The sequence below is a fragment of the Talpa occidentalis genome, unplaced genomic scaffold, assembly GCF_014898055.3.
Source record: "Talpa occidentalis isolate TD23 unplaced genomic scaffold, MPIMG_talOcc4v2.1 talOcc4.15, whole genome shotgun sequence".
Taxonomy (NCBI): Eukaryota; Metazoa; Chordata; class Mammalia; order Eulipotyphla; family Talpidae; genus Talpa; species Talpa occidentalis.
The window spans coordinates 20,233,589-20,260,488 of record NW_023601543.1 but is presented as its reverse complement, the minus strand read 5'-3'; the positions used below and the strand labels follow the sequence as shown (position 1 = coordinate 20,260,488).

The following is a 26,900-nucleotide window of genomic DNA, read 5'->3' as shown; positions in this document are numbered from 1 at the left end:
AATTTAACTGAACTGTTAAATTTGTACCAAATGTTTCAAATCTCTCTACTATTCAACTGTAAAAGCAATTTTTTGTAAGCAACTAAAAACATGTATTAATGAAGCATTAACAAAGATACTATATAAAGCAGAGTTATGCAAATTCCCATTACTGCTCTTTTCTTTTTAATCAACAATTTGGGCAATCTTATGAAGATGAGAGAATAGAACATGTTTATAACATTCCTGTCATTCACAGCATTAAACAGAATGGTCATTAAAACAAAACTCATGTAAAAAAAAAAAGACACTAAGATTAAAAAGTAAATTTTTGAAAATCTTCAGACACAGAAGTCTAAACAGAATGAACTGATTTTCTGAACTGTACAAATATATACAAGGTAAGAATTTCCTGAGTATGGCTACACATCATGTTAAGCCCATTCAGTAGAAAAGCTGCTTGATTTCTGGTTTGGTAAGGTTCCTTTTTAAAAAATATTTTCTTTATTTATGCATTCAAGAGCCGGGGTGTACGCCAGAGGTGCAGGGTTGGGGGGAGTGGTGAGAGGATTTACTAGCGAGAGTGGGGAGCAGAACAGGCAGACTGACTGAAATACACTCCTGAGGGAGCAGCAGGTAAGACAGGAGAGGTCTGCTGTGCCATGTGGGTTAGTTCCCTGGGCGGGGATCCAACTCATGCTGCAGTGACTACTAATAACCTTGAGCCACCAGGGAGGCCCTGGTTTGGTAAGATTATTGAGCATTTTACTGAAAATCTCAACTAATTTCATGGTGATTTTATGAAACTATTTGAGTTTGAACAAAACAGTATTTATAGTGTTATTTGGTCTTTAAAATAGGGCATTTAAAAACAGATATCCGGGCCTCCCCGGTGGCGCAGCGGTTGAGCGCTGGGTTGCGAAGCTGCCCGCGGCCTCTGTGGCGCTGGTTCGATCCCTGGCTGCTCCCCGGCCACCGGAGGAGGGTCCCACATGGCGTGCAGACCTCTCCTGCCGCCCGCTGCTCCCCTCAGCAGTGTACTTCGGTCCTTCTGCCTGCTCTGCTCCCCGCTCTGGCTCTGGTGAATTCTCTCACCCTCCCGCGCTTCTGACTGTACCCAGTGCATGTATAAACAAAACAAACAAACAAACCAGCAAACAAATAAATAAAGCATGCCTCTATAAAAAAAAAAAAAAAAAAAAATAAAAACAGATATCCACCTTGGGCTTCCCTGATGGTGCAGGAGGTTAAGCACAGCACTGTGAAGCTATCTGCAGCCTCTGCAGCACGAGTTCCATGCCAGCCAGGGAGCTACCCACATGGCGCAGCAGATCTCTTCTGACTTGCCCACTGCTCCCCTCAGCAGTGTATTTCAGTCAGTCTGTGTGTTCTGTTTCCCAGTGTCTGGGTGAATCCTCTCACCACCCCCCCCCGGTACCTCTGACCTGTACCCCAGTTCTTATATGCCTAAATAAATAAATCTTTAAAAGAAAATAAAAACAGATACCCACCTTGAGGATTCCGGGGAATTTTACTTAATCTTTATCATACACTTCTCCACATCGCTATATAGCATTATCATGAAACCTCCACCACCAGAGAAAAATTTAAATAGCAAAACTGACGTGAAATTATTAAAAGAAATAGTAAGTTGTATCATTTTATAACTTTTTTTTACAATATGTGAATTTTAAAGATCTTCTCCAGGAACTTTTTTTAAATAAAAGTTTTATTGGAGAAAAATAGAACCACCACATACACAGGGAAAAGAGCACAAAAATTCAACTGATACAGAACAACGACTGAAAGTCACAATTATCCAATGTTGTTTGCAATCACTTTTCAATTTCTTAAACAGCTCCACTCAACTTGCTTTTTAATAGTCTTGCCAATTTTGCAGATGAAACAGCATCAAGTTTTCAAAAAATTAAGAACCGCAGGGAAGGGACCAGCTTTCAAGATAACAAAGTTGACAGCAAGAGTCTTCTTCTAACAGGACCAATTCTACCTTAAAATTCTTTAAGAATAACTATTGATTCTTGTAGTAGCGTCTATATATCTCAGAGACCATCAGGGATGATTAGAACACTGACTTAGATGGTCATTACAGAGAGGGCAAACAAAACAACTGTATTTCCATGTCAGATGAGTTCATGTAAGGAAACCAAGGAGGAACTGAGGAAATATAGGCAATGGCTGCTCAAAAAGAATTAGGAAGGCATTCTAAATACCACATATTATTAGACAACAGTGTGCAAGTTGATACAATTAGAAAGACAACTTTTTAAAAATAGCTGGTCACAGGTCTTTGAGAGCTCAAGGAAACAATCAAAAGCAGACACAAGAGCCCTAAGTGTCCTCAGTTGAAGCCTAGCTATTCTTATTACTAGTTCCAAATAGTCAAGGAAATAAACTGTTGCAAAAAAGCATTAAAGCAATTCTGACTTCAAAATCAAAACAAAATTTTGTTTCTTTCAATTCCTTTCCTAGTGTCAAGGAAAAACAAACAAGGAAGCAAAAACCCCACTAATGGTAAAGAGAAGACTTTCGCTGACTTACCAATTTGAAGAACAGTACTTTCACTATTTTCTATATATGAACAATCCTAGGACATTTCCCTGAAAGTAGGTGTCCAGTGGCTATAAGAACTCTTTTATCTTCAGTTTGGAAAGGAAAAATATCAGCAAGACGCAGATTTTTAAATTCCCAACTAGGGGATGTGTGGGGAAAATGAGGGAGGACCTTTTTATTTTTTATGCAAGGCTTTAGGAAATTAGAATAATGATGACAGGAAAGGTTTATTTACCAACGAAGAGGAGAGCTGGGATGCCTCCCCAAAAACCTTTGGTAGAGTAAATAGGAATGCTAAATCCTAGGAAGCCTGTAACAATCTACAATTGGTCCAAGTTAAAGACAAAACTGTTCAAATAACATTTAAAGTCAAAAGGAAATTGGAAACTAGCTGATGATTTTCTGCTCCTGTAAAAATTTATAAAACATGTGGGTTTTGGTCTCTTTTGCAATGTTCATATTGTATTCATTTTTAATATGAAGAACTGGATTTTTTCTCTCCTACCATGTTCGTCTAGCACAACTGATCAACAATTTTCTATTTCAGCTCTTTTTACAAGTACCTGTTAATCAGCACAGTAAACTCAGGGTTAAGCTATATACACACATCCCACTGTCATAAATGTGAAGTTTTAGGATGTGTATATACAGAGATTATGTAAAGCAACTGTCCCTCTACTTGAAAACTTGTTTCCAAATAAGTTTTTAAAAAACATCCCTTTCAGTGTAACAGAACATTACCTAGAGTAAAATACCAATAGCTATGACAACTTATTTTCTTTTCATGGGAAATCACAAAACAGGTGAACAACCAAGTCCAGGGTGGTTTTTCTATTTGATAAATACATCCAGAACTCTGTACAGTAAATAAAGTCTGCATGCAGTTTAAGTATCTTTAAATGACATTTTAAGCAAATAAACCTTTTGCTTCATAATTAACGATGTATAAGAACCCCCCTCTCCTTTTTTAATAGTCATAGGGACCTCTTCCCCAGTTCCAAACAGGAATCATGAAGACCAGGTACTTTCTTAAGAGTTTTCTGCACATCATACTAAATAACATGCAAAGAGTTCAACAACATTCTTCTTAAAGGTACGTATTACTCTTTAAAAGGGCATGTTAACCACTGAAAAAGTCCACCTCAACTATCCCATTATACTGCTTCATTTGGTCATCGGTAGTATAAAAGAAGTCAAATAACATTGGATTGACAAGTTAGTTTATCCACCGGCTACTGCATGTGACAACAAATGCTCCAAGGCCAATATTTTATGCAATATAGTTGTACTGGTTTGGATTTTCTTTATCTCTTTCCATGTAGTCCCGGTCAATTAAGGATTCTATTCTCTTTTTAAGATCAGCAGGCTGTAAGAGAAGGCAAATTTTCAGTGCAAAGTTTATAATCACCGGTTCATGCTATTTCCCAAAATTCCATTAAAAAAAAAAAAGAACACAGGGCCTCCCTGGTGGCGCAAGGGGTTAAACACAGCACTGTGAAGCTGTCTGCAGCCTCTGCAGCATAAGTTCAATCCCCGGCCAGCCAGGGAGCTACCCACATGGTGCAGCAGACTTCTCATGTCTCACCCACTCCTCCCCTCAGCAGAGTATTTCAGTCAGTCTGCCTGTTTTGTTCTGCACTCTGTCTCTGGTGAATCCTCTCACCCTCTGCACCTCTGGCCTGTACCCCAGTTCTTACATGCATAAATACATAAACATTTTTAAAAATAAATAAAAATCAAGAAAGTTTATGAAGTTCCTTATAACTGCATTCTTCATTCCTGGATGACAAAATTCCACTGTCTTTTGTATGAAGTCTATAAAAAGAATATAATCCTACTTGCTAATAGAGTGTTTTTCAGATTATGTAACATGGACATTTGCTCGAGAGGGGTAATTGAGAAAGTCTGGTGGGCAGGCAAAATTTTAACCATTATCTTATGCAAGGTTTGAAAATCAAAATGACATTCTTTTAATTATGGTCTAATATGTAGAGTATTAGCACAATGTTACTAGAGTGATCCTCTAATATCTCTAGCATCGGTGATGTCTCCAGCTGGAGGCATAATGATTGTTAGGCAGAACATGAGGATGAGTTTGGCAATGAGAAGGCAGTATTAGGTTTGGAAAATGAGAAAGTCTACCCTATGAGAACAGCTATTGAGTGTGTACTCTGTGCCAGACCCAATGCTAATATATGTTATTTTCATTTACGCCTCAAAAAAAAAAAAATCCTACAAGTTGGGAAACAGTTCAGCAAGATGAAGTGATTTACTAAGCCCAAAGCTCATGAGAACCCTGCTAACCAAGTCTATTCACTCTTCCAAGTGTTTATCATCACACAGTTAAGACTCTTACAAAGCTTGGAAAAGAGTCAAGTACTATACCACATTTACTTGCACTCGAACAAGTCTGTTTAATGACTAATGTCAGTTTGCCACAATTTTTGCTAAACTTTCAAGAAGATACCTAATGATGATTACTTATCTGTACAGTTTTTAATGGGTAATTATAGAAGATTTAACTTCATTTAAAACAACCAAATCTGGGGACTCCCTGGTGGCTCGAGGGGTTAAGCACCACACTATGAAGCAAATTTGCAGCCTCTGCAGCATGAGTTGAAACCCCGGCCGGCCAGGGAACAACCCACATGGCAAAGCAGACCTCCCCTGGCTTGCCCACTGCTCCCCTCAGCAGTGTGTTTCAGTCAGTCTGCCTGTTCTGTTCCCCACTCTGTCTCTGGTGAGTCCTCTCACCCCCCACCCCGCATCTCTGGCCTGTACCCCAGCTCTTGTGTGCATAAGTAAATAAATCTTTGAAAAAAAAAATAAAACAACCAAATCTGTGAAAATAACAAGGCATATTAAGAGGAAAAATACAAAAATAGCAAATGCTCTAAAGAAATATAGTGAATTAACCTGAAAATTCCAAAGACTCATTAAAAAAGTTTAGCAGCTAAACTTTCATGTGGAATAGCTTTTATAAATTGTTTTTTCCTTTATAACAGCTGCTGACATAGGCTACAAAGGGTTTTATTTATTTATTTACTTATTTTTTAAAAGATTTATTTTTATTTATTTATACAAGCACTGGGTACAGTCAGAAGCGCGGGAGGGTGAGAGAATTCACCAGAGCCAGATTGGGGAGCAGAGCAGGCAGAAGGACCGAAGTACACTGCTGAGGGGAGCAGCGGGTGGCAGGAGAGGTCTGCACGCCATGTGGGACCCTCCTCTGGTGGCCGGGGAGCAGCCGGGGATCGAACCGGCGCTGCAGAGGTCTCGGGCAGCTTCGCAACCCAGCTCAACCGCTGCGCCACCGGGGAGGCCCTACAAAGGGTTTTTTTTTAATCCTATGAGTACAAGAAATTAAAACATTTTGTCCTCCCAATTGGCCATAAATCTTTAATCTCTGTAAGTTTCGTGTCTGAAAATCTCTTTTACGTATATATCAAAGCTTGACATGAAAATACAGAAGCACCTACCTTTACTGGAAATTTCAACTGATTGTACACTTCTGAAACAAGGAGATTGTGGCTAAGTGTCTTTCTCATCTTCATAATTCGAACAATTGCAGCATCAATTTGATACTGTCTGTCTTGAAATACTCTTTCTGTAGTGCTTGCTTGTTCCTCGACCTAACAAAAAATTTTTAAAGTTAAGAATGACACCTGAAGTGAAACATGTTGACTTATATATTGTACATTTTGGGAAATGCAAATCAAAACCACAATGAGAAACCACCTTACACCATTGATAATGGCACATATTATAAAAACTAGCAACAACATATGTTGGCGAGGATCTGGTGAAAAGGAACTCTCCTACACTAGTGGTGGGAGTGCAAACTGGTCCAACCACTATGGAAAGCTGTGTGGAGGTTCCTCAAACTACTAAAAATGGAGCTACCATATGACCCAGCAATTCCACTCCTAGGAAGCTACCCAAAGGACACAAAAACATTAATTCAAAAGAATTCCTGTACCCCTATGTTTATTGCAGCACTATTTATAATAGATAAGATTTGGAAACAACCTAAATGCCCAAAAATAGATTACTGGATCAAGAAAATATGGTATACATACACAGTAGAATACTATTCAGCAATCAAAAAAGATAAACTCATGCCATTTGCAACAACAAGGATAAAAGCTAGAAGGGATTTTTCTCAGTGAAATAAGTCAGAAGGACAAAGAAAAATATTGGATGGTTTCACTTAGGGGAGGATATAGGGGAACCAAACAAGGGATCAGGGAAAAAAATAATAACAAACAAAACAAAATTAACAGGCAACTATGAATCAGAGATATTATATAGGGTAGGGAGAAGGCGAGGCATCAAAACAAGGGCGGGAAGAACACAAAGGACTATGGTGATGGTGCATGGGTGAATTGGTGGTGGAATTCTATGGGGACTACATCTGAGAAAAGAAAGCAAATATTGTACAAAATGTACAGTGATGTAAAATATATATAAGTTCAGTTCACCAACCTTAATGCTAATGCAAAATAGCTATCTTTCCCACTTAAATTAAAAGAATAGTTTGGGCTTTTAGCAGTTTCTTTTTGGTACAGCATAAATGTTTTTAAAAGGACACAGTAATCTTCTAAGAGACTCTTCTAACTTTGATGTGAATTTGAGAAAGACAGGAATTTGTTTGAGATACGGACCTCTGTCTCACATTAAAACTTTTTCTCAGGTACTGCGTTAGTTCCAGTTGGAACTGAAGCCAACAGATTTCAGGAAATGCTGCAGTTGATTTTCTTAATAAAAGTTTCTCATAAATTGAAATGGCCAAAACAAACTATATTCATTGTTAAGCAAAGAAACACTAAACCATTCATATTTTTTAAAAGCAAGCTGGCAAAGATTTTAAGAAGAAAATATAATCTTTAGTGATAGAGCAAGGGCACAATTAAAATAGGCACCCATGCTACCAGATGGTGTGTAAATAGGTCCAGCATTTCTGGAACACAATAGAACATTATGTATTAAGAGTCTTAAAATGGTTATACTCTGACCCAAAAGATCATCTTCCATGATTAATATAAGGGAAAGCTCAGAGAGATTAAGATTTAGGTACAAAGGTGTTTCTTGCAGTTTTAATTACAATACTAAAAAGCTATGAACTTAACTGCTCAGTAATGGACATTGCTGAAATCATTTATAATAGTCATGCAAAAGAATAGTATATGGCTATTTGTGATATTGTAAAGACATTTAATGGTATGAAAAAATTCTAAAAATTTAATGTTAAATGAAAAAGCAGGATATGGGCATGGATGGTTTGGTTGAAAGAAAAAAAAAGGCCAAGAAATTACCATTACTTGTGAAAATAAAAATGCATTAGTAATCATTTCAGAATTTAAAGAATCAACAGACTACACAGCTAATGTAAATGCTGTATATATTATGTAAGTAGAGTACCAGTCCATAGGCTAAGACATGGCGTTCACTTAATTCACTTAAAACAGGAAATAGTTTCCAGTTTTCCCACAGTGATACTGGAAATAAAAAACCCACCCCAAACTATGTTGAGTATCAGGCCCAATTGTGTGCATCTTCCCCCCACCCCAAAATTCCCAAATCAAATAATGAAATATACTTAGATATAGGCATGGAAAATTAATATGCTAAGTGTGCCCTCGCCACGCCAGCACTGTTATAGATGTAAAATCTTCTTTATAATGTTTATATTATGGCCACATATAATTCCACTGCATTAAGATTAGGAAAATGCAAAAGAAATACCGTTTCTTTCATCTGGATTTGATTTATCTTTATCCTGAAAAGTTTGTGCTTGAAATCATCATTACAAATGAACTTGTCACCATCTTCAATATCTTTGCCCTTCGGGTTTTTTGCCAAAACTCTAGCTTTGCCACATGCCAACGACTGCAGTGTTCTCCTCAACTCTCCATCCTCTGAAAAGGAAACAGTGGCGGAGTTATTTGTAACTGGCTCTTTAACAGGAACAGCTACATTCAACCTCAATGTAGCTTCCACCCCATCCCTCTATTAAAACTGTTTCCAATTTCCCCCAATTTCAACAACTTCTTCTTTATTCTACGCAGTAGCTTTTTTCCTGGTGGGCCTCTAAAAGCTTCAATTATCATTCCCTGTGGATAACTACCAATCTTTAGAAATGACATCTCACTTCTTTCAGTCCCACATTTACAGTATACCTCCCACCTGGATGTCTTACTAGCAACCGAAAAATTTTATCCATTCATGTTCCCCATAAAGCTGTTCTCTTTCCTATTGCTAGTTGGGATACCACCAACCCATTCTATGCTGTAGTTAAAACGCTTCCATGACCTTTGCCTGTTTCTACTTCAAGGCCTTTTCTCACAATATTTCCTCTTGCAGCATATGCCTTCTCCTTAACTGAAACTTACAGTCCAGTTCAATTCCCACCTCCTTCACGAAGGCTTTCTCCAACCGTGTTAGTCCACAGTGATCTCTCACTTTGTTGCTCTCCTGACTTACTCCTAGTTAGCACCAGACTGGTTCTTGCTGGTTTTAAAATTATTTCAAGTGTCATTTCCCCCTTTCCCCAGGGGTATATCAAGAGTGCTGAGGAGGGATTATGACTTTGTATCACCCCCACAGAGTTCTTAAAATAGTGGACACTGAATAAGGTTTGCTAAATGGACTGATTCAACACAAACCTATTCCAGTAGCCTGCTTGATTTCTTCTAAACTGAACTCCTCTCCCTCATTAAACATTAGCAGCACCAGTGTTTGAAAGAGAGAGACCTGGAGTTCTTTTTTACCCTGTTGGAAAAACAGCAATATTTAGCCATCACTTTTTAAAAACACATGAAAAGTTAATCAAATAACTAATCTCTTACAGGAAAAGCATTTTTCAATTAGTGGTTTTAGAAACACGGATTAACATTATCCAGAAAATCCAGTATGTTCAGTGTAGGGTTTAGGTGTGATCCTACCTAAAATAGGGAGAAGGATTGGGTGACCTTTCTACAGGTCTTTAAGACTTGTAATTAAAAGAGCACAACAAAGTAATGAAAATTAATAATTCAGCCCCATGTGTTATTACGGATATTTATCACGAGCAGCAAGAAATCACTATTTCAAATGCATTTTCAACTTGTTTGATTCAGATTAGTCATGAAAAGCCACAGGAATCTTTTGAAATTAGATATGGGAACTGTTACCCTGACACCCACTCTAGTCTCTAGCTCCCAGCAACAAGAAAGCTTCTGTCAAGAAGTGGTAGTGTGAAAAAAAAACAAAACAGAAGTGGTAGTGTGAATTGTACATCCACAGGTGGGAAAAAGGGCTGTTTGTGGTTTTGCAGCAGAGACAAATCAATTGTGGAAAAGATCACATTCTTAAAATATACACAAAGCTGTGACAAAGTACTATTGTGTTATGTAGATATTTAGATACATTTATAAAACAGCTTAAATCTTCAAGTTAAGAGGGCTGACCCCAATACTGAAGATGAAAACTAAGTTTTAGGAACATCCACTTACCTCTTTAAATTCGGCTTTTAGAACACAGTGTCCTAGGGTTGACTGCCACTGAAGTTTCCGGCCACTGTGTTTGCCTAAGTAAAATGTCTTGAAAATCTCCTGAAGTTTTACCATCTATAATAAATAAAACAAAGCTTTATTTAAACTCTGTATTCAATATCACATTCATATTAAATGTGTAATCGCTTTTGGAAAGTTTAAAGACGATGCCCAGTAGGTCCCCTGATCACTAGATGTAAGGTAATGATTTCCCAACAATGACAATGTTATAGCATTTATCAGTCTTTTTACTCTTTGATCTCTGTAACATTTAATCATACCTTCTTCTGGAACATTCACCTCCAGTGGCTTTTGTGCTTCTGCACATGCTGGTTCCTTTATCACTCTTGCTTCTTTATCACTGTTGGTTTTTCCTTCAGTTTCCTTTTCCTACTACCTGCCTAATCTGAGCCTTTTCCAAAGTTCTGCTTTAGCCCTTTTCTCTTCTTGTTTCTGTATTCTCCCTTTCATTGAGAAAGAGCTATTTCCTAAGCTTCCACGATCATCATGGAGGATTCGCAGTATCTTTATAGTCTTAGCGCCCTTTCTAGACTTCAGCCCCGAGCTATTCATGCCCCCAGGAATTAGGATGAATTTACTCAACAACCTACCATACAGCAACCGCCCAGGTCACATGGGCAAAAATTTTTAAGAGCTGGGTAGTGATGGGCACAATCTGGGGAAATGAAAGGTCAGGGAAATTGGCCCTGAACCCAAAAACTATTAGCTATGCTACAATCATACAACTGCATGAGTAAAAGAGTAAATTACCAGAACAGCTGTCATTTGGTGTTGATGTACTTACTGATACCAACTGTTAAAAGCTATCTATTTTTCAAGTAACAAGCAAAATAGAAATATTTATTTCTCAAACCTAGCAACTCTTACCTCTGGGGGTAAATGGACTTCCATAGGCACGTATGTTGGCCAATAACCCATTGTCAGAATATTCACAGTTAATTCAATATTCCCAGGTACATTCTGGTTCTGCATATACTATAAGAAGATCAACACACAGAGATCTTAAATTGAAAAGCAAATGCATCTCATGTCATAATGATGAGCCATTCAAAAAGTTCCCCATTATAAAATTATATGCAAATACTGACCATTCTGAAAATAAAAGGCCACTATTAAAAGGACTATAAACAGGGCCTCCCCGGCGATACAGCAGTTCAGCGCTGGGTTGCGAAGCTGCCCGCAGCCTCTGCAGCACCAGTTCGATCCCCGGCTGCTCCCCAGCCACCGGAGGAGGGTCCCACATGGTGCACAGACCTCTCCTGCCGCCCACTGCTCCCCTCAGCAGTGTACTTCACTCCTTCTGCCTGCTCTGCTCTCCCTCTCTGGCTCTGGTGAATTCTCTCACCCTCCCGAGATTCTGACTGTACCCAGTGCTTGCGTAAATAAATAAATAAATCTTAAATAAATAAAAGTTGTAGGCACACATAATAAAAAACAAACAAACAAAACAAAACAAAAAGGACTATAAACAATGCCTGTTAGGGCCTCCCTGGTGGTATAGGGGTTAAAGTCTCAGCGTTATCAAGTTATTGCCAGCCACTGCGGCATGAATTCTATCCCCAGCCAGGGAGCTAACCCACACAGCACAGCAGACCTCTCGTCTCACCCGCTGCTCCCCTAAGCAGTATATTTCAGTATATCAGCTTGTTCTGCTCCTCACTCTGTCTCTGATGAAGCCTCTCACTCCCTGTACCTCTGGCCTACACCCCAGTTCTTGTATGCATAAAACAAACAAACAAACAAACAAACAAAAACAATGCCTATTAGTAAGTGCACTAGAAAAGTGCATAGGTTAACATTTTGTTACAATGGCACACAAGGATCTTGTGACTTCATTAGAGGCATCACCAGCTTAAATAATTTTTCACATACAGTGGGGTGGTTATAAGATCCCTTCTCTATTTTCTCCCCATACCATCTTACTTTGGAGACCCCCATGTGGCTTGGAACATTTACAGCAACCCCTCTTCCTCACCCCACCAGCAAGCTTAAGTCTCTAGTTTTTCACTTGTTCTGCTGCCTGTCTGCAGGGGTGACCTGAAGTGGGGAAAGAAGAAAAGGCAGAAAGGGCAGCGCAGATAACCCTATTCTGTAGCTACTACAAGACCAAGGATACTATTGCTCCTAATCTTTCTCCTTAGTCTTCCTCTTTCACCACAATATGGTGGTAAAAGTCAATCCCAAAGCCCTTAGTGAAAACTCAAATTTGCTGTCCTCATCTCCTATGCTGTTAAGTATTTCAAAATCACCTTCTACCAACATTTCTAGTTATTCTACTACTACTTTATCACCTTTCCTCTCTCCCCACTGCCAGTTTTGAACATGCAAATCACCAACACTTCAATACATTTTGTTACCCTAGGTATATATTGAAAATAAATACTGAAGTAGGTCAAATACATTTATATTTCATTGGTGAGCTTTTTCTCTATTGTGAATATCATCTAAGTTGTTATTTAGTGCTTACGATACATACATGATTTTATTTATCCTCTTCAGTACAAATCACAGCAAGGTGGTCACTAAACATTTAAATTTGAGGAATTAGTAAGAGCTTAACTCACTTTTACCTGTTTGAACTGAATCATGATGTCTTTAGAAAGCTCCATGTCTTTAAACATTCCTTCAAGTTTGCTGGTGAAAGCAGCTCCACATTCTATTAAAGATGTTTACAGATTTATGTTTTTAAGTGGCAAAAATGAAAGAATTTAAAATGGAAAACATGAAATGCGTAATTAATTTTAACATGAAATATGATCTGTAACTATTCATAAGAATAAAAAGAAATCCTTACCCCAAAGTGTATGCCCCACTAATTCAGAGTCAAACTCTTTAATCCTGTAGTAACCTTATCTACTATTTAGGCATAAAATAAATGGGAAATGTTTATACAAATAATAAAAACATGAACAATGCATTATTTTTTTAAATGCAAGAGCTCTGGACATGTAGAATAGGATATGCACAATAGCTGGAAACGACATTAACTTAATTTACATTTTTATCACATGAACATACAATGTCGACAAAAGAGGCAGTCAGCTGAAAGAATAAAAATAAGGAAATCAAAGAAAAGGAGCAGAAAGAATGACAAACATACCATGTTTTAGTTTGGACAGCATTGACTTTTCAGCATCTACAGATGCACTCTTCCCAACTAATAGGCGCTTGGCTAAATCTTTCTTATAGAAGGCCTCAAAAACATCCTTGCCTATGTCAAGCAACAAAACACAACACTCATAATATTCCAATAAAAAGTTCAGAGAAAACTGCTTCAAAGCACTTAATAAATCACACCATTAGTCCAATTTATTTAACTACATATTTTATCCCAGATTGTTAAATGCAAGAAACATTAAATCGGAGGTAGATTTTTTTTGTGCCAAACATTTCAAAAGTTCTTGCTATAAAGAGTTAAGACTGCATTCATTTGTCTTTAGAAAAGCTTTAGCTGACTGGTAGCTTTAAGCATTAATTCTCCACAGAGATTAAAACAAGTAGCAAAAATCAAGGCTCTTAATAATGGAAAAGTCAAAACACAAGGCAATCAAGTAACATTCCTCAATAACTACAATGAATGAAATGCATGGAAAAAATAGAACTTTAAATCTCTAAACTCCCAAATCAAAATCCAGGTCGATTATACTCACTAGTTTCTCTAATGCTTTATTTTAAAAGAAAAATACTAAGAGAAAAACACTTACCATAGATAAATCTAAATATGATCATAATTTTATCCAACATTTTTTCAAGTTCTTCATCTGTAGCTTCTTTGTTGCCGGCACGAAGCTTTGAATCTACATATTTAGCTAAAATGGGAGGGGGGAAAGGAAGGAGGAGATTTGATTTTTAGTGATCATGTGTACTCATGAGGTACCAGGCATTATACATGCTCAAACAGGAGCAGGTACACTGAATTTTTCAGTGTTTCAAATGCACTTCTAAAAGTCTTCAAAGTCAGGAAGATCAAGTTACTTCAATGCTACAGAGCTAATAAATACCGGAATCTGAACTCAAACCCAAGACTTCTGACTAAAGATCTAACATACTCCCCAGTATACTGATAATTATTAAAATGGGAGTATGCAGACAGCTTTGTGATGGAGTAATCAAAGTCACTGAAAAGTATGGCCCATTTTCTGGAGTGTCTATTTTATGCAGATGATAAGCAATCTTAAATAATACTTTTCTATTAAAACAGAACAGATACATTATAGAAAAGGCAAACTTTGCAAATATTTTAATGATTAGTAGTAGACAATGAAATTTTATCCATTGGTAGATGACCCTCAACTTGCTCAAGGAACCTCCTCCTCTTACATTAAGGGGAACTTGAGTGGTAAAGTCTAGGAATCACTGCATTATACCACATCACACCCTTATACTAAGTGGCCCAGATTATTAGGTTTATATTTGTCCTGGACTTTTTCTTTCTCACTGACAATTGTAATTTGTGATATCCATCCTTGTACTCTTAAGTTTAGGCCTCTAAATTGCTGAAGGCTTGGAAAAAAGCTATCAGGTTTATTATCAACAAAAGTAAATAGGGTTCAAAGTACCATCTTACAGGGCCTCCCTGGTGGAACAAGGGTTAAGCACCACACTATGAAGCAATTCACAGCCTCTGCAGTACAAGTTTGATCCCCAGCTGGCCAGAGAGCAACCCACATGGCGAAGCAGACCTCTCCTGTCTCGCCCACTGCTCCCCTCAGCAGTATATTTCAGTCACTCTGCCTATTCTGTTCCCCATTCTGTCTCTGGTGGATCCTCTCACCCTCCTACCCCTGTATCTCTGGCCTGTACCCCAGCTCTTGTATGCATAAATAAATAAATCTTTAAAAAAAAAAACAAACTATCATCTTACAAAGAAAGTATAACATGCTTGATATGTGGGCTCTGAGATGCTCTTCAGCTGGAAGGACTTACTTCTTACATCCAGGTTTATTTACTACAATCTTGTCAAAAGTTTGGATTAATTGAAATTTTATGAATAAAAGAACATTCAATGGAAAAAGGGACTGGAAAATACCTATAAGTTCAGCAGGTTTGTTTGGTCTTTTGTTAATGAATGTTTCAAATGCTTCTTTCATGGCGTTGATAAATTTTTCATTCTTCATAAAACAGATATCAATTATATGATCAACCTTATCTTTAAAATCCAGCAATTCTTGAACCATGGTTTTATCTTTTTCTGGATTAATTACAATAGTGCTGCCAAATGCCTAAAAAACAAATATTTCCACTTTTTAACTACAACTGAATTGTCTATGGTGAACACAATTTCAAAATATTTCTAGTTGGAACACATATTTAAAATATCTCAAAAAAATAAATAAAAGCTGTCTTTGAAGTCAGAAAAAGAAAAAAAACAGTGATAAAACATCCAGACTGCTACTATTCATCTATAATCACAAAAAATAAGGAATGACCACTAGGCATACAATATTGTAATGGAATATTATAAGCCTCTGAGCTCTTTTCCTTACTTTTAAAGAAGCCAGCTTTGAAATTTTTTTAGTGGCAATCTGGTTTCAGTGTAAGATTGAAGAAAGGAATGAAATTTTGAATCCCAAAATTGTCCTCTTTCTTTTTCCACATTTTCTGCTATAAGTATTGGAGCTAGAAATCAGTCAGACATCAGGTTAAATTTTACTGCTGATTTGCCACACAGCTATCATTTTCAGTTTGACAGGTCTCAAAATTCCCATTACTTAAAAAAAAGTTTTATCTAACAAGTAAGAAATGATTGCTGACATGCACTCCAGGTGTAGATAAAAAGTCATTAGAAGGGAAAAAAAAAAATCACAGGTTAATTGTTAATACCTTAATGTATTCAATCCACTGCTGTAAGAGAACCTGAACGCCACCTCGAACTCTACTGAAGAGTTGATACAGGAGAGATAAATCCTGAATTCGGTTTTCATCAAGAAGATTATTTAAACCTAAATTTTGAAACATTTTGACATTTAAAAAACAGTAAACAAAAATGTCAGATATTTCAATGAAATGTAAATGAAAAAAATCATGATGATACTAGTCTGAACTAGTTTGCATGTGAGCTGTAACATTTATTTTGAAAACAAACAAGTAAAAATATCACCTGAATGGAAACTAAATAAAGTGACATCAGTTTTTATAAAAATAAAAACAGGGTCTGCCTGGTGGTGCAGGGGATAAGTCTCAGCACTATTAAGCTATCGCCAGCATTGCAGCACGAGTTCGATTCCCGGCCAGAGAGCTAAGCAACATGGCGCAGCAGACCTCTCCTGTTCTACCCACTGCTCCTCTCAGCAGTGTGTTTCAGTGGATCCTCCTGTTCCGCTCCCCACTCTGTCTCCGGTGAATTCTTTCACACATACCACCCCCGTCTCCCGCACCTCTGGCCTATACCCCAACACTTGTATGCATAAATAAATAAATCTTTAAATAAATAAAATAATATAAAAACAAGTATGTAATGGTTTGTGCTATTTAACATGGCAGTTTTATTTAATAAATCAATAAATAAAAACACATTTTAAATACTTCACATATGCAGGAGCTATGTTATATATGACACATTAGTGGACACAGTTACAGTTCTGATTACTAGATATGGCCTGTGATATATCAAAAGCCATGTTTTAAAAGATTAAGTTTAAATTAGGTTCAAATGTAGTTGATTTTCAAAATGAAATAACAGTATAATGCATTAAAGGTCTAAAATATATCCAATTTATGTAACAGATTACTGGAGCAAAAGAACTGCTTATGGCACTGTCAAAGTAAATTTGACATTAGAAGGGAAAAGTCATTAGAAGGGAAAAGATAACTTGGGATTAATAAAAGTGCTTGGCTTTATACACTATGAACAAAAACACCACTAGCAAAAAGGAATACCTTGCCTTACTGTACTATTATAAATTAAGTCAAGAATTCTCAAATTTCCAGTAACTTTACTGGTGTTGGTGGACCCCTTTCATCCTACTTCCTAGAAGCACCTTCTGAAAGTCTAGTGTCAAGATTAAGGGGAAAGAAATGCAGAAATGCAGTCATATACTAGAAAGCTTTTAAAAGATGTTCTACTTGCTTCTACCATTTTAATCTCTTATTTATAAATTGCCAATTACCTTTCTGAAGAATTGCTGTTAAGTGTTCACCTAAAAGTTGTTTTTCTACAGTAGCAATTAATGATTTCCTACAAGGAAAAAAAAGTTTATAATTGTTGACATTTGACTTTGCTGAAAATTTAAAGCCTGGGGAGGTTCAAATAACTCATTTTATGTTAATTTCAATATTCCTATCTACATATAAATGTACTGGTGCTCAGAGTTACTCTACTTTATTCCTAGAAGAAAAAAATACCACATATTTCAGAATATGATTTACATCATGAAATAAAATATTTTCAGTCTTGCTGTGGCTGGCTTTTTCCAAGTTTTGCTGCTTTTATTAGGAAGATAGTAAGTTATCTATGAAACTTACAGGAACTCCTTAGTGGGTGATATTTAAGAAAGCACAGAAACAATTTTACCTATGAACATCCACTGAATTTTTATCAGCCTGAAAACTTCAAAGATCACATGTGCCTTGGATAATATTTTAAAATTACGTCCTAAACACATACACACAACCAATGATCAAAGCACTGTTTAACTATAAGGCAGATAATACCTTAAAGTTTGCATTATGGAAGGAATTGTTAAAACCTCAAATCACATCTGAAAATAGTTACTAACATGTTTGCAGAATGCCTTAATTGTCTTCAGTGATTCAGTAATACAGTTTAAGACTATTAGGTTGAGCATGTAATACTTACTGGGTGGTCTGATCTAGATAAGTAATAAGTCTGTCTGCTTCTTCCTCTAGACGTTTGTTAACGTGATGAAGATATTCAGGAACCTACAAAGACAGTTTTTTATATTATTGTTTCCTCCCCAGATAGCATTCAAAAACTGTTCTCTCCAAAAGATCCTGGGAGAAGCCCTGTCAAATGTGACAGGGTTGAATCATGTAAAACTACAGATAGAGTTTAGGATCCAGAATTCTGGCCTTTGAGAAAAAAAGAAAGGAGCACCTAAGTGAGGGAAAAAGCAGCACAATGTTGGGAAGATAAGCGCAAAGGGCAGCTTATATTTCAGAAAGTAAGGTCTATTATGAGACAGTGGATTTATTAACCATGATTTTTAAATACCTCTCTTTCCTGCATTAATTTTTGGCCTTCAGCTGCATAGAGTCGGTTAGTTTCTTCCAAAAATCTTTGTTCAAAAGAGTCCTGATAAATCTGGGAAGAGGGACAAAATAACAGAGTTTATTTATTCAATAAGTATTTATTGAATGTCGGGGCCTCCCTGGTGGCACATCAGGTTGAATGCTGCGCTGTGAAGTTGTCCACAGCCTCTGCAGCACGGGTTCAATTTCCGGCCAGCCAGGGAGAAACCCACATGGCGTGGCAGACCTCTCCTGCCTCACCCCCTGCTCACCTCAGCAGTGTTTTTGGTCCGTCTGCCTGTTCTGCTCCCCACTCTCTCTGATGAATTCTTTCACCCTCCCGCGTCTCTGACCTGTACCCCAGTTAGTGTATAAATAAATAAAATCTTTTTAAAAAAGTATTTATTGAATGTCTTATGTGTGACGGCACCATGAATCTGATTTTTAAACATCAAAAAAAAGGAGAGCAATCAGCTCTGTAACAAGTGAAGTAGTTAACTTACTTGCAGATCAGAAAGCATGCTTAAAAGGCTTCGGAGTAAACTTCTATCAATTGCTTCACCATTTCTTTCCCTCTCAATCAAGAGAAGAATGCCATCAATTGTCTTATTCTGGACTTTCTGATCACTTATGATATGAGCCCTAAATAACTCCAGTCCCATATCCCTAAAATAAAAAAAATAATCTAAATTAATTGATTGCAATACCACTTCTGAAGAGGCTTAACTTCTTGCTACATATTAATTAGGGCTCCAGGTTTTGAAGCAGCAATTGTAAAAGGATAAAACCCACACATCTAATTTAATCATCAGAGTCATGCAGGAAACTCATTTTATCTTATACAAGAATTGAAGTTAAATTACTGTCTTTCTCCATAACTAAGTATTGTTGTATTATTTCTGTTGGTGGATATCTTCCTTGGTCAAATCAAGAGACAAAATTAGTTCATAAAGTGATCTTCACTCTTCTGGCATTGAATATTAATTGGTCATTTATTGTTTGGCTTCAGTACTCAAAAATCAGTAAACGCTCTGATAATTGCAATAAGTAGATTCTAGGCATATTGGGGTGGGGAGGAAGAGTATTCTATTTTTGTGTATATCTGGAATTTTCCATAATAATGCTAAAAGAGTATGAGTGAACTCATACTTATACGCACATATGGAATGTAGAATAAAATTTAATTCCCTTGGCTAACAAAAAACTTTATAAACCACTATATGCTTGGGCCTCCCTGATGGCGCAAGGGGTTAAGCATCGCACTATGAAGTAATCCGCATCCTCTGCAGCACAAGTTAGATCCCTGGCCAGCCAGGGAGCAACCCACATGGCGAGGTAGACCTCTCCTGTTTCGCCCGCTGTTCCTCTCAGCAGTGTATTCAGTCTGTTCCCCACTCTGTCCTGGTGGGTCCTCTCATCCTCCACATCTCTGGCCTGTACCCCAGCTCTTGTACACATAAACAAATAAATCTTAAAAAAAATAAACCATTATATGCTTAGGGAATGCTAGCTATCTTAAATATTCACAACAATAAAACATAATTAAGAAGATGAAACTGCCATAAATACAAGTCTAGAAACCAGCTGTGATTTTCTGGGAGAATATTTATATATCACCTACTCTCTTCCATTATTACTCCATATTCCTTACCAAATAGAGGGTAGCATCGAATTCTGAAGAACATAAGTTCTATCCAGAAACAAAAAAATGCTCCTGATCATAATCTGCAATGAAAATGAAAAGGGAAATCAAACAGTTTTTATATTTAGTGAAGTTGAAATATTTGCTCGTAATAAGACTAGAACTGCAGGATTCACTTGTATATACAATTAGACTACAAGGAACACACATGCAGACAAACACATCTACCTGAGAATATGCCCATAATACTCTCAATGAACTATCAGTATTCTCTTAATCCTTCCTGTAGTTTCTAGAAAGGGCATACTTAATATGGTTCTGACTTCTCTGCAACTTGAGAAGTAGAGATTAAAAAAGGGTAATCAAGGGGACACTGATACAATTCTTCCTTGGCAAGAGTGCTGAGGGTGAAGCTGCCTTATATTGTACCACGTAGGGTTTTGGGTGGTAGGAATGGGTTTTTTAAGACTTTGATTTGCAGATTCTAAGGTATTAAAAAACACCCTATTAAGGAAGGAAAGGAAAAGGTTGTGATCTGAACAAATTAAAACACCATAAGGCCCCTTCACAGGTAATCCAAATGTGGGAAGCATATTCATCAAGACCTACAAGACAAAAATGTAACTTTTTAAATGAGAATAAATACTTTTGGGTTAAGTGTGATGAAAATTAAAATTATCCTATGGTATAAGACATTCTAAATGTTGGTTTACCTACAACTTAAGAGTTTTAAAATAGAAATTTCAACCAAAATTAGCTTTCAGTTCAGAACAAGAGCAGATATTGAGGCAGTCTCCTATTGCAAAGTTTTTAAAACTAAGATTTCTATATTTGAATAAATTAATTTTTTAACTATAATATTTAGCTGAAATGTAGTATTTTCCCAACTTACCATTTGTCTGCAGTGGTTTTGCCAGCATCGATCAATCTTTTTTAGAAAAAGAACACTATCCAATGAATCCGTGAGACAGGTTAAGGATATTTTAAAACCATTTAGTACAAGTAATATAAACAATGTAAGAATACTTAAGTATGGAATAGTCTATGTACTAAGTGAAATTAAACAGTGCTTTACTATAGAACAGAATGCTATTTCTTCATCTCATATACCTTTAAAAATAAGTGTTATGGGGAGGAGAAATAAGAAAATAAAGGGGAGGGGATACAATGGACTACAGAAGAGGGCTGAGGGGGCCTTGGTTGTGGTCACATGCATCTGAGGTGTGATCCTATGCCTTTGAATCATAGTTGTTGCCTTTGAATCACATAGTAAACCACTGCCTCAATTTAAAAAAGTCTTAGCCATAACTGAGCACTGTGTTTTCAGTTTATAGTTTATGACTTCTCTTAGATTATCAACTTTCCACAAACAGACATTTGTTATGCTAAAAGGGTAAAGATGTAAGGACATTTTATTTAACGTTACCACAATGCAGAGATAGACCCTAACTAAGCTTGAAGTCAATTATTTCCTCTTTCTCTAGAAGCAAAATGAACGAAAATAACAAAACTACAAAACAGAGGTATTCCATTACAAACAGAAAATGAGAGGTAAGAAGGGAGAAGATGAAAATACAGGCATTTTTGTTTTTAAAAGGATATTCTCTGAACTGATGAATTTGTGCTTTGATGTGATCTTCACAAATCTGTCTCAGCTGTTTGTACAAGTTTGCAGAAATCTTGTAAGAACAGAGATTTTCTACAGCCTGCAAGATTAAACACATACTTGCTTAAGGAGAGAATGGGAAGAGGACATTCTCAATTATTTACATAAAATTCTTATTTTGATATTTGTACATGCCAGCTTATTAAAAAGTTATTCATCCATTTAAAACATAAAGTAAAGGCCCTCCCTGGTGGTGCAAGGGGTGAAGCACCGCACTACGAATCAATCCGCAGCCTCAGCAGCATGAGTTCGATCCCCGGCCGGAAAAGGGAGCAACCCACATGGTGCAGCAGACCTCTCCTGTCTCGCCCACTGCTCCCCTCAGCAGTGTATTTCAGTCAGTCTGCCTGTTCTGCTCCCCATTCTGTCTCTGGTGAATCCTCTCACCCACCCCCCACCCCGTACCTCTGGCCTGTACCCCAGCTCTTGTATGCATAAATAAATTAATTAAAAAAAAGTAAAACAAAATATCAGTGCAGGTGGCGAACCTTTTCATAACCAATGTACTGTACTAAGAAAGAACAAATTAATATATCCATTATGGTTGTACAGGGTAAGGACGGAGGAACCAGAACCAAGTCAATTTCTCCCTTGTGAAGACATCCAATTTGTAACAACTGCTATATATAAATGTTGTCTTGTTCTTAAAAATGCTATTGCAGGGGAGAAAAATTAACAGTAACAAACAAACAAATAAATAAAATTAGCAGGCAGGAGGAGACAAAGGGATCAAAACAGGGGAGGGAAGAGCACAAGGGATTATAGTGATGGTTCTCGGGTGAATTGGTGTTGCGAGTTTTACGGGCACTGCACCTGAGAAGAGAAAGCATACATTGCGCAAAAATGAACAATGATGTAAAAATACACATACACACAAAAATTAAAAAAATGCTTACTGCTCTCATAAATAGAACTCCATTTTAAGTTTAAAAAAATAATTAAACCCAAAACTTATTTATACTTTCTTTGGTTTCCCTGAACAGAACAAAGCAGTAATTATTGCTAGATGTATTATAATGAGTATGAGTATTATAATAAGTATGAGACAATCAAACACCAAGGATATTTCACCAAATTTCAGTTTAAGACTATTTAAATAGATTTGCCTATGGTTTTGCCATAGCCTGCATTTCCTGAATTGTAATTCACCTGCTATCACTGAATAAACCCATTTTTTCTAAAAGGAGGTTATTTAAACAGGGGTTCAAAAATTTGCACAACTAAATATTAATTACAAAAGAAATGACTATATTTTTATTCCATTCTACTTAGGTGGATTCTTATTTATTTTTTAAAAGATTTATTTATATTTATTTATGCATACAAGAACATAAATAGGCCAGAGGTGCAGGGAGTGAGACGATTCACCAGAGACAGAGTGAAGAGTATAACACTAGGATCTACTGAAATACACTGCTGAGGGGAGCAGCAGGTGAGACAAGAGAGGTCTGCTGAGCCTTGTGGGTTAGCTCCCTGACTGGGGATCTAATGCATACCACAGTGACTGGCAATAGCTTGATAGCACTGACACTTAACCCCTGCGCCACCAGGGAGGGCCCTCATCTTTTATACTAAATCTCAAAAGGACATACTTCAGACTTCAGTGAGTTTCTCATTATGTATTATTAAGACTTTCAAATTTAAAACAATAGACATAATAAAACTCTTTGGGTGAAGTATGATATATTCACAATTCCAACTAGTAATGACTTAAGTGTAACACCAGAATTTCTTTCTCACCACAACAGAAGGCAAAAATTCCACTAAAATTGACTCCAAGGGAACATCCAAATTCTGTTGGTTGGAGTGGAATTTTATAAATATGCAGAAATATGCAGTCGGAAGTCATAGTCCCAGTAGGCAGGTTCAGTAAATGAATCAGCAAATGAAAGGAAAGCTTAAAGGAAATCCCTTATAACATCGGAGGAAAGTCATTACACCAGGAAATAGCAGACCAATTTGATTCAGCAATTAAGGAGGAAAAGAGAAGTATGTTTATTTCATATGCCTCTCTGTTCACACTGGTTCTCTGGTGGACTCGATTCTTCCCCTTCCTCCTCTAGTAAATTCTTACTGTATATTTGGTGTTCCTTTTGAGTGAATCGTATTTTTCAACATCCCCATGTCCTTGCGAAAACTGTCTTCATACTTCATCTCCCCATTTCCACTTCCAGGATTTCTCAAGTCCTACTTTTCCCATTCCCTTTTGCTGTGTTCCTTTCTCCCATACAGTTTTCTCAGCATATCTATTTATCTTCTCACCCAAGATACCTTTTCCCCTTACTACTTAGCTAGGTCCCGCTTCTTCCAATTAGCCTGAGCTACCAGTGATTCACCTGGCTCTATTAGCAATCACACAATACTGACTTGTAACGAAGTCAATACTATATTTATGTGTACATCCTGTCCCCCAACTCTCCTTAATGAAAGAAATAGATTAGGTGCTCATGTTATCTATGTGTTATTTAACACTTTCTGGACTCTGAACCAAGTAAATATAGTAAATATTAAAAAAAAAATGAATGTATCCATAACCCTAAAGTAAATGTGCCCAGCACACAGAAGAGGCTTACAATGTAAGGAGAAAACTAATCAGAAAACATACGATCACAATACACTGTGTGCCAGATGCTATTGAGAGGGATAAGCATCCAGGGGCAAGGCCCCAACCGAGGCTTTCTAGGGCAGGGGCAAGTTAGGAAAGGATTCCTGAGCAAAAGTAAAGAGGTGGGGTCCCAAAGACCCAGAGACAAATGGATAAAGAATGGGAATAGTGAGTGAGAATAAGCCGGGCTTTCTATGCACACAGTATTTAGTTAAGAATGTTTTAAGGGGGGCCTTCCTGGTGGCGCAGGGGTTAAAGACAGTGCTATCAAGCTATCGCCAGCCACTGCAGCATGAGTTGGATGCCCAGCCGGCCAGGGAGCAACCCACATGCCACAGCAGACCTCTCCTGCCTTGCCCACTGCTCCCCTCAGCAGTATATTTCAGTCAATCTGCCTGTTCTGCTCCCCACTATGTCTCTGGTGAATCCTCTCACCCCCTGCATCTCTGACCTGTACCCTAGTTCTTGTATGCATGAACAAATAAATCTTTATAAATAAATCTCAAAAAAAAAAAACTGTTTTAAGATGTTATAGACCAGAAAAGCAGGAAAGGCATGATCATCTAAGGTAAATTTCAAAGATCAATTTGGAAGGGAACATTGCTTGTATAATTTAGCCTTCACTGCTTCTTAACATACAGACCAGATCTAGTAGTTCCCTTCCTCAATAACCATCCATTGAGCATTTCATGTACTTTTATGAAGAAATCCCACTGATAGAAAAAATATGAAGGACTGAATGGTGTGGTATAATACATGGTCTAATATCATTTAGGTAAAAAAGGAAAAATGAATAAAGACACACAGTTGTTTTCACAAGCAGAAAGCATCTCTGGAAAGATTACATCTCCCAAAAGAACTAATAATGTTTGCTGAGGGGAACTAGCTGGAAGGTTGGAGGATGGGGTAGAAGTGAAACTTTTCACTATGTGCTCTGTAATACTTTTTGGATTTTGCACTACATGACTGCATTACATACTTTAAAAACTTAAATACTATCTTGTTTAATAAAACCCTTTTTATCTTTCCAACCACAACTTTGAACATGGTATTCAAGGTCCAATCTTAACATTTCGGCCAAATGTCTGTTTATAATCTTCCATAAACCCTGTGATCTAAACATTCTGCTTTCTTTGCTTTTAAGCAAGGTTTGTTTGGATGTCATGTATGCCAATACAGTGGTTTCCAAAAAGTGTTTTACAAACCATAGTAATAAATATATTTTATGCCACAATCCATTATACATAAAATTAATACATATAATTGAAACAAAATCTTCATGAAACTGTAACTTATGATTATTATGTGTGATACACTGATATTTCTTTTTTAAAAAAATTCTGGTCACAAACTACTATAATTTCATGAACCTACTAGAACATAAATACCTACTGATTTCTATAGCTCAGTTTTGTACATAGTGAGCAGTTACTGATTCAACAAGGACTGTGTATTTACTAAGTACTCTGAATCCTGTTAGGTGCTAGGGTAAGAGTAAGTAAACATGAGTAAGAAAGTGCTAAATTACTCTTTAGACATTTGAGTAAGTCCTATTTCAGATTTTTGAAATGCGCTTTTAGAAATGTATTCATTATTTTTTTTTTTTTTAAAGATTTATTTATTTATTTATACAAGCACTGGGTACAGTCAGAAGCGTGGGAGGGTGAGAGAGTTCACCAGAGCCAGAGCAGGGAGCAGAGCAGGCAGAAGGACTGAAGTACACTGCTGAGGGGAGCAGCGGGCGGCAGGAGAGGTCTGCGCGCCATGCGGGACCCTCCTCCAGTGGCCGGGGAGCAGCCGGGAATCGAACCGGCGCTGCAAGGCTGCGGGCAGCTTCGCAACCCCGCGCTCAACCGCTGCGCCACCAGGGAGGCCCAGAAATGTATTCATTATTTTACATTTCTTTTTACTTAAATTCCCAATCATTACTGGTAAATTTGTTACCTTAAATCCTTTTTGAAGGTATTCAGGTATGAAATAAAAACATTCAAGCAAGGTTTTATTCTTTATATCTTCAAATTCCAGCCTCTCCCCTCCAAAATCCATATATGTCACAATGAAAATGTGTTTGATTGGGCCTCCCCAGTGGCACAGCGGGTTGAGCGCACGCTGTGAAGCATCCACAGCCTCTGCAGCATGGGTTCGATTCCAGGCGAGCCAGCCAGGGAGAAACCCACATGGCACAGCAGACCTCTCCTGCCTCGCCCACTGTTCCCCTCAGCAGTGTCTTTGGTCTGTCTGCCTGTTCTGCTCCCCACTCTGTCTCTGGTGAATTCTCTTCCCCTCCAGCGCCTCTGACCTGTACCCCAGTTCTTGTATAAATAAATAAATCTTAAAAAAAAAAGAAAATGCATTTGATTAAAAAAAAACCTCCAAAAATATATAAATGTGTACCTAATGAAATACATAACTATAGTTATTAAAATATGATTCTTAGAGAAATATAGTATTTAAGAAATAGCAAAGGCACCTAAGATTGCATTTGGGATCAGGGAAAAAGTGGAAATAAGGGTGAGACGACTGCAGTAAAAAAACAGAGGATTAAAATAATGATAAAAAATACAAAGAGTGCAAAAATAAAGAGTTAAATGTGGTAAGAGAGGGAATCTTGAAAGTTTTCTGATTTAACAACAGACAGTAAAAAAGATATTTAATTCTCACCAGGGTGCTAAACTCTGTTGATTGACCCGCTGA

At 37.3% G+C, this 26,900-nt stretch overlaps 1 protein-coding gene across 9 annotated transcripts in view; it reads right to left on the bottom strand.

Moving 5' to 3' along the window:
- Positions 1-1,482: 1,482 nt before the first annotated feature.
- CUL4B (cullin 4B) overlaps positions 1,483-26,900 on the bottom strand; it is a 50,860-nt gene continuing 25,442 nt past the window's right edge. For 5 of the 9 annotated variants that reach the window (XM_037512000.2, XM_037512004.2, XM_037512002.2 and 2 more), the window contains 18 exons: positions 21,538-21,641; positions 20,828-20,897; positions 19,945-20,018; positions 18,797-18,959; positions 18,277-18,366; positions 17,902-17,984; positions 17,213-17,280; positions 15,927-16,045; positions 15,133-15,325; positions 13,808-13,912; positions 13,204-13,314; positions 12,668-12,759; positions 10,971-11,078; positions 10,044-10,157; positions 9,216-9,321; positions 8,296-8,468; positions 6,030-6,182; positions 1,695-3,916 (listed from right to left, as the gene is read on the bottom strand). In XM_037512000.2, the coding sequence (XP_037367897.1) occupies positions 3,821-3,916; positions 6,030-6,182; positions 8,296-8,468; positions 9,216-9,321; positions 10,044-10,157; positions 10,971-11,078; positions 12,668-12,759; positions 13,204-13,314; positions 13,808-13,912; positions 15,133-15,325; positions 15,927-16,045; positions 17,213-17,280; positions 17,902-17,984; positions 18,277-18,366; positions 18,797-18,959; positions 19,945-20,018; positions 20,828-20,897; positions 21,538-21,641 (2,022 nt within the window). In that variant the 3' untranslated portion in view covers positions 1,695-3,820. Of the gene's footprint in view, positions 3,917-6,029; positions 6,183-8,295; positions 8,469-9,215; positions 9,322-10,043; positions 10,158-10,970; positions 11,079-12,667; positions 12,760-13,203; positions 13,315-13,807; positions 13,913-15,132; positions 15,326-15,926; positions 16,046-17,212; positions 17,281-17,901; positions 17,985-18,276; positions 18,367-18,796; positions 18,960-19,944; positions 20,019-20,827; positions 20,898-21,537; positions 21,642-26,900 lie in introns of all 9 variants that reach the window. The other 4 variants (XM_037512001.2, XM_037512005.2, XM_037512007.2 and 1 more) reach the window with 3 other exon arrangements.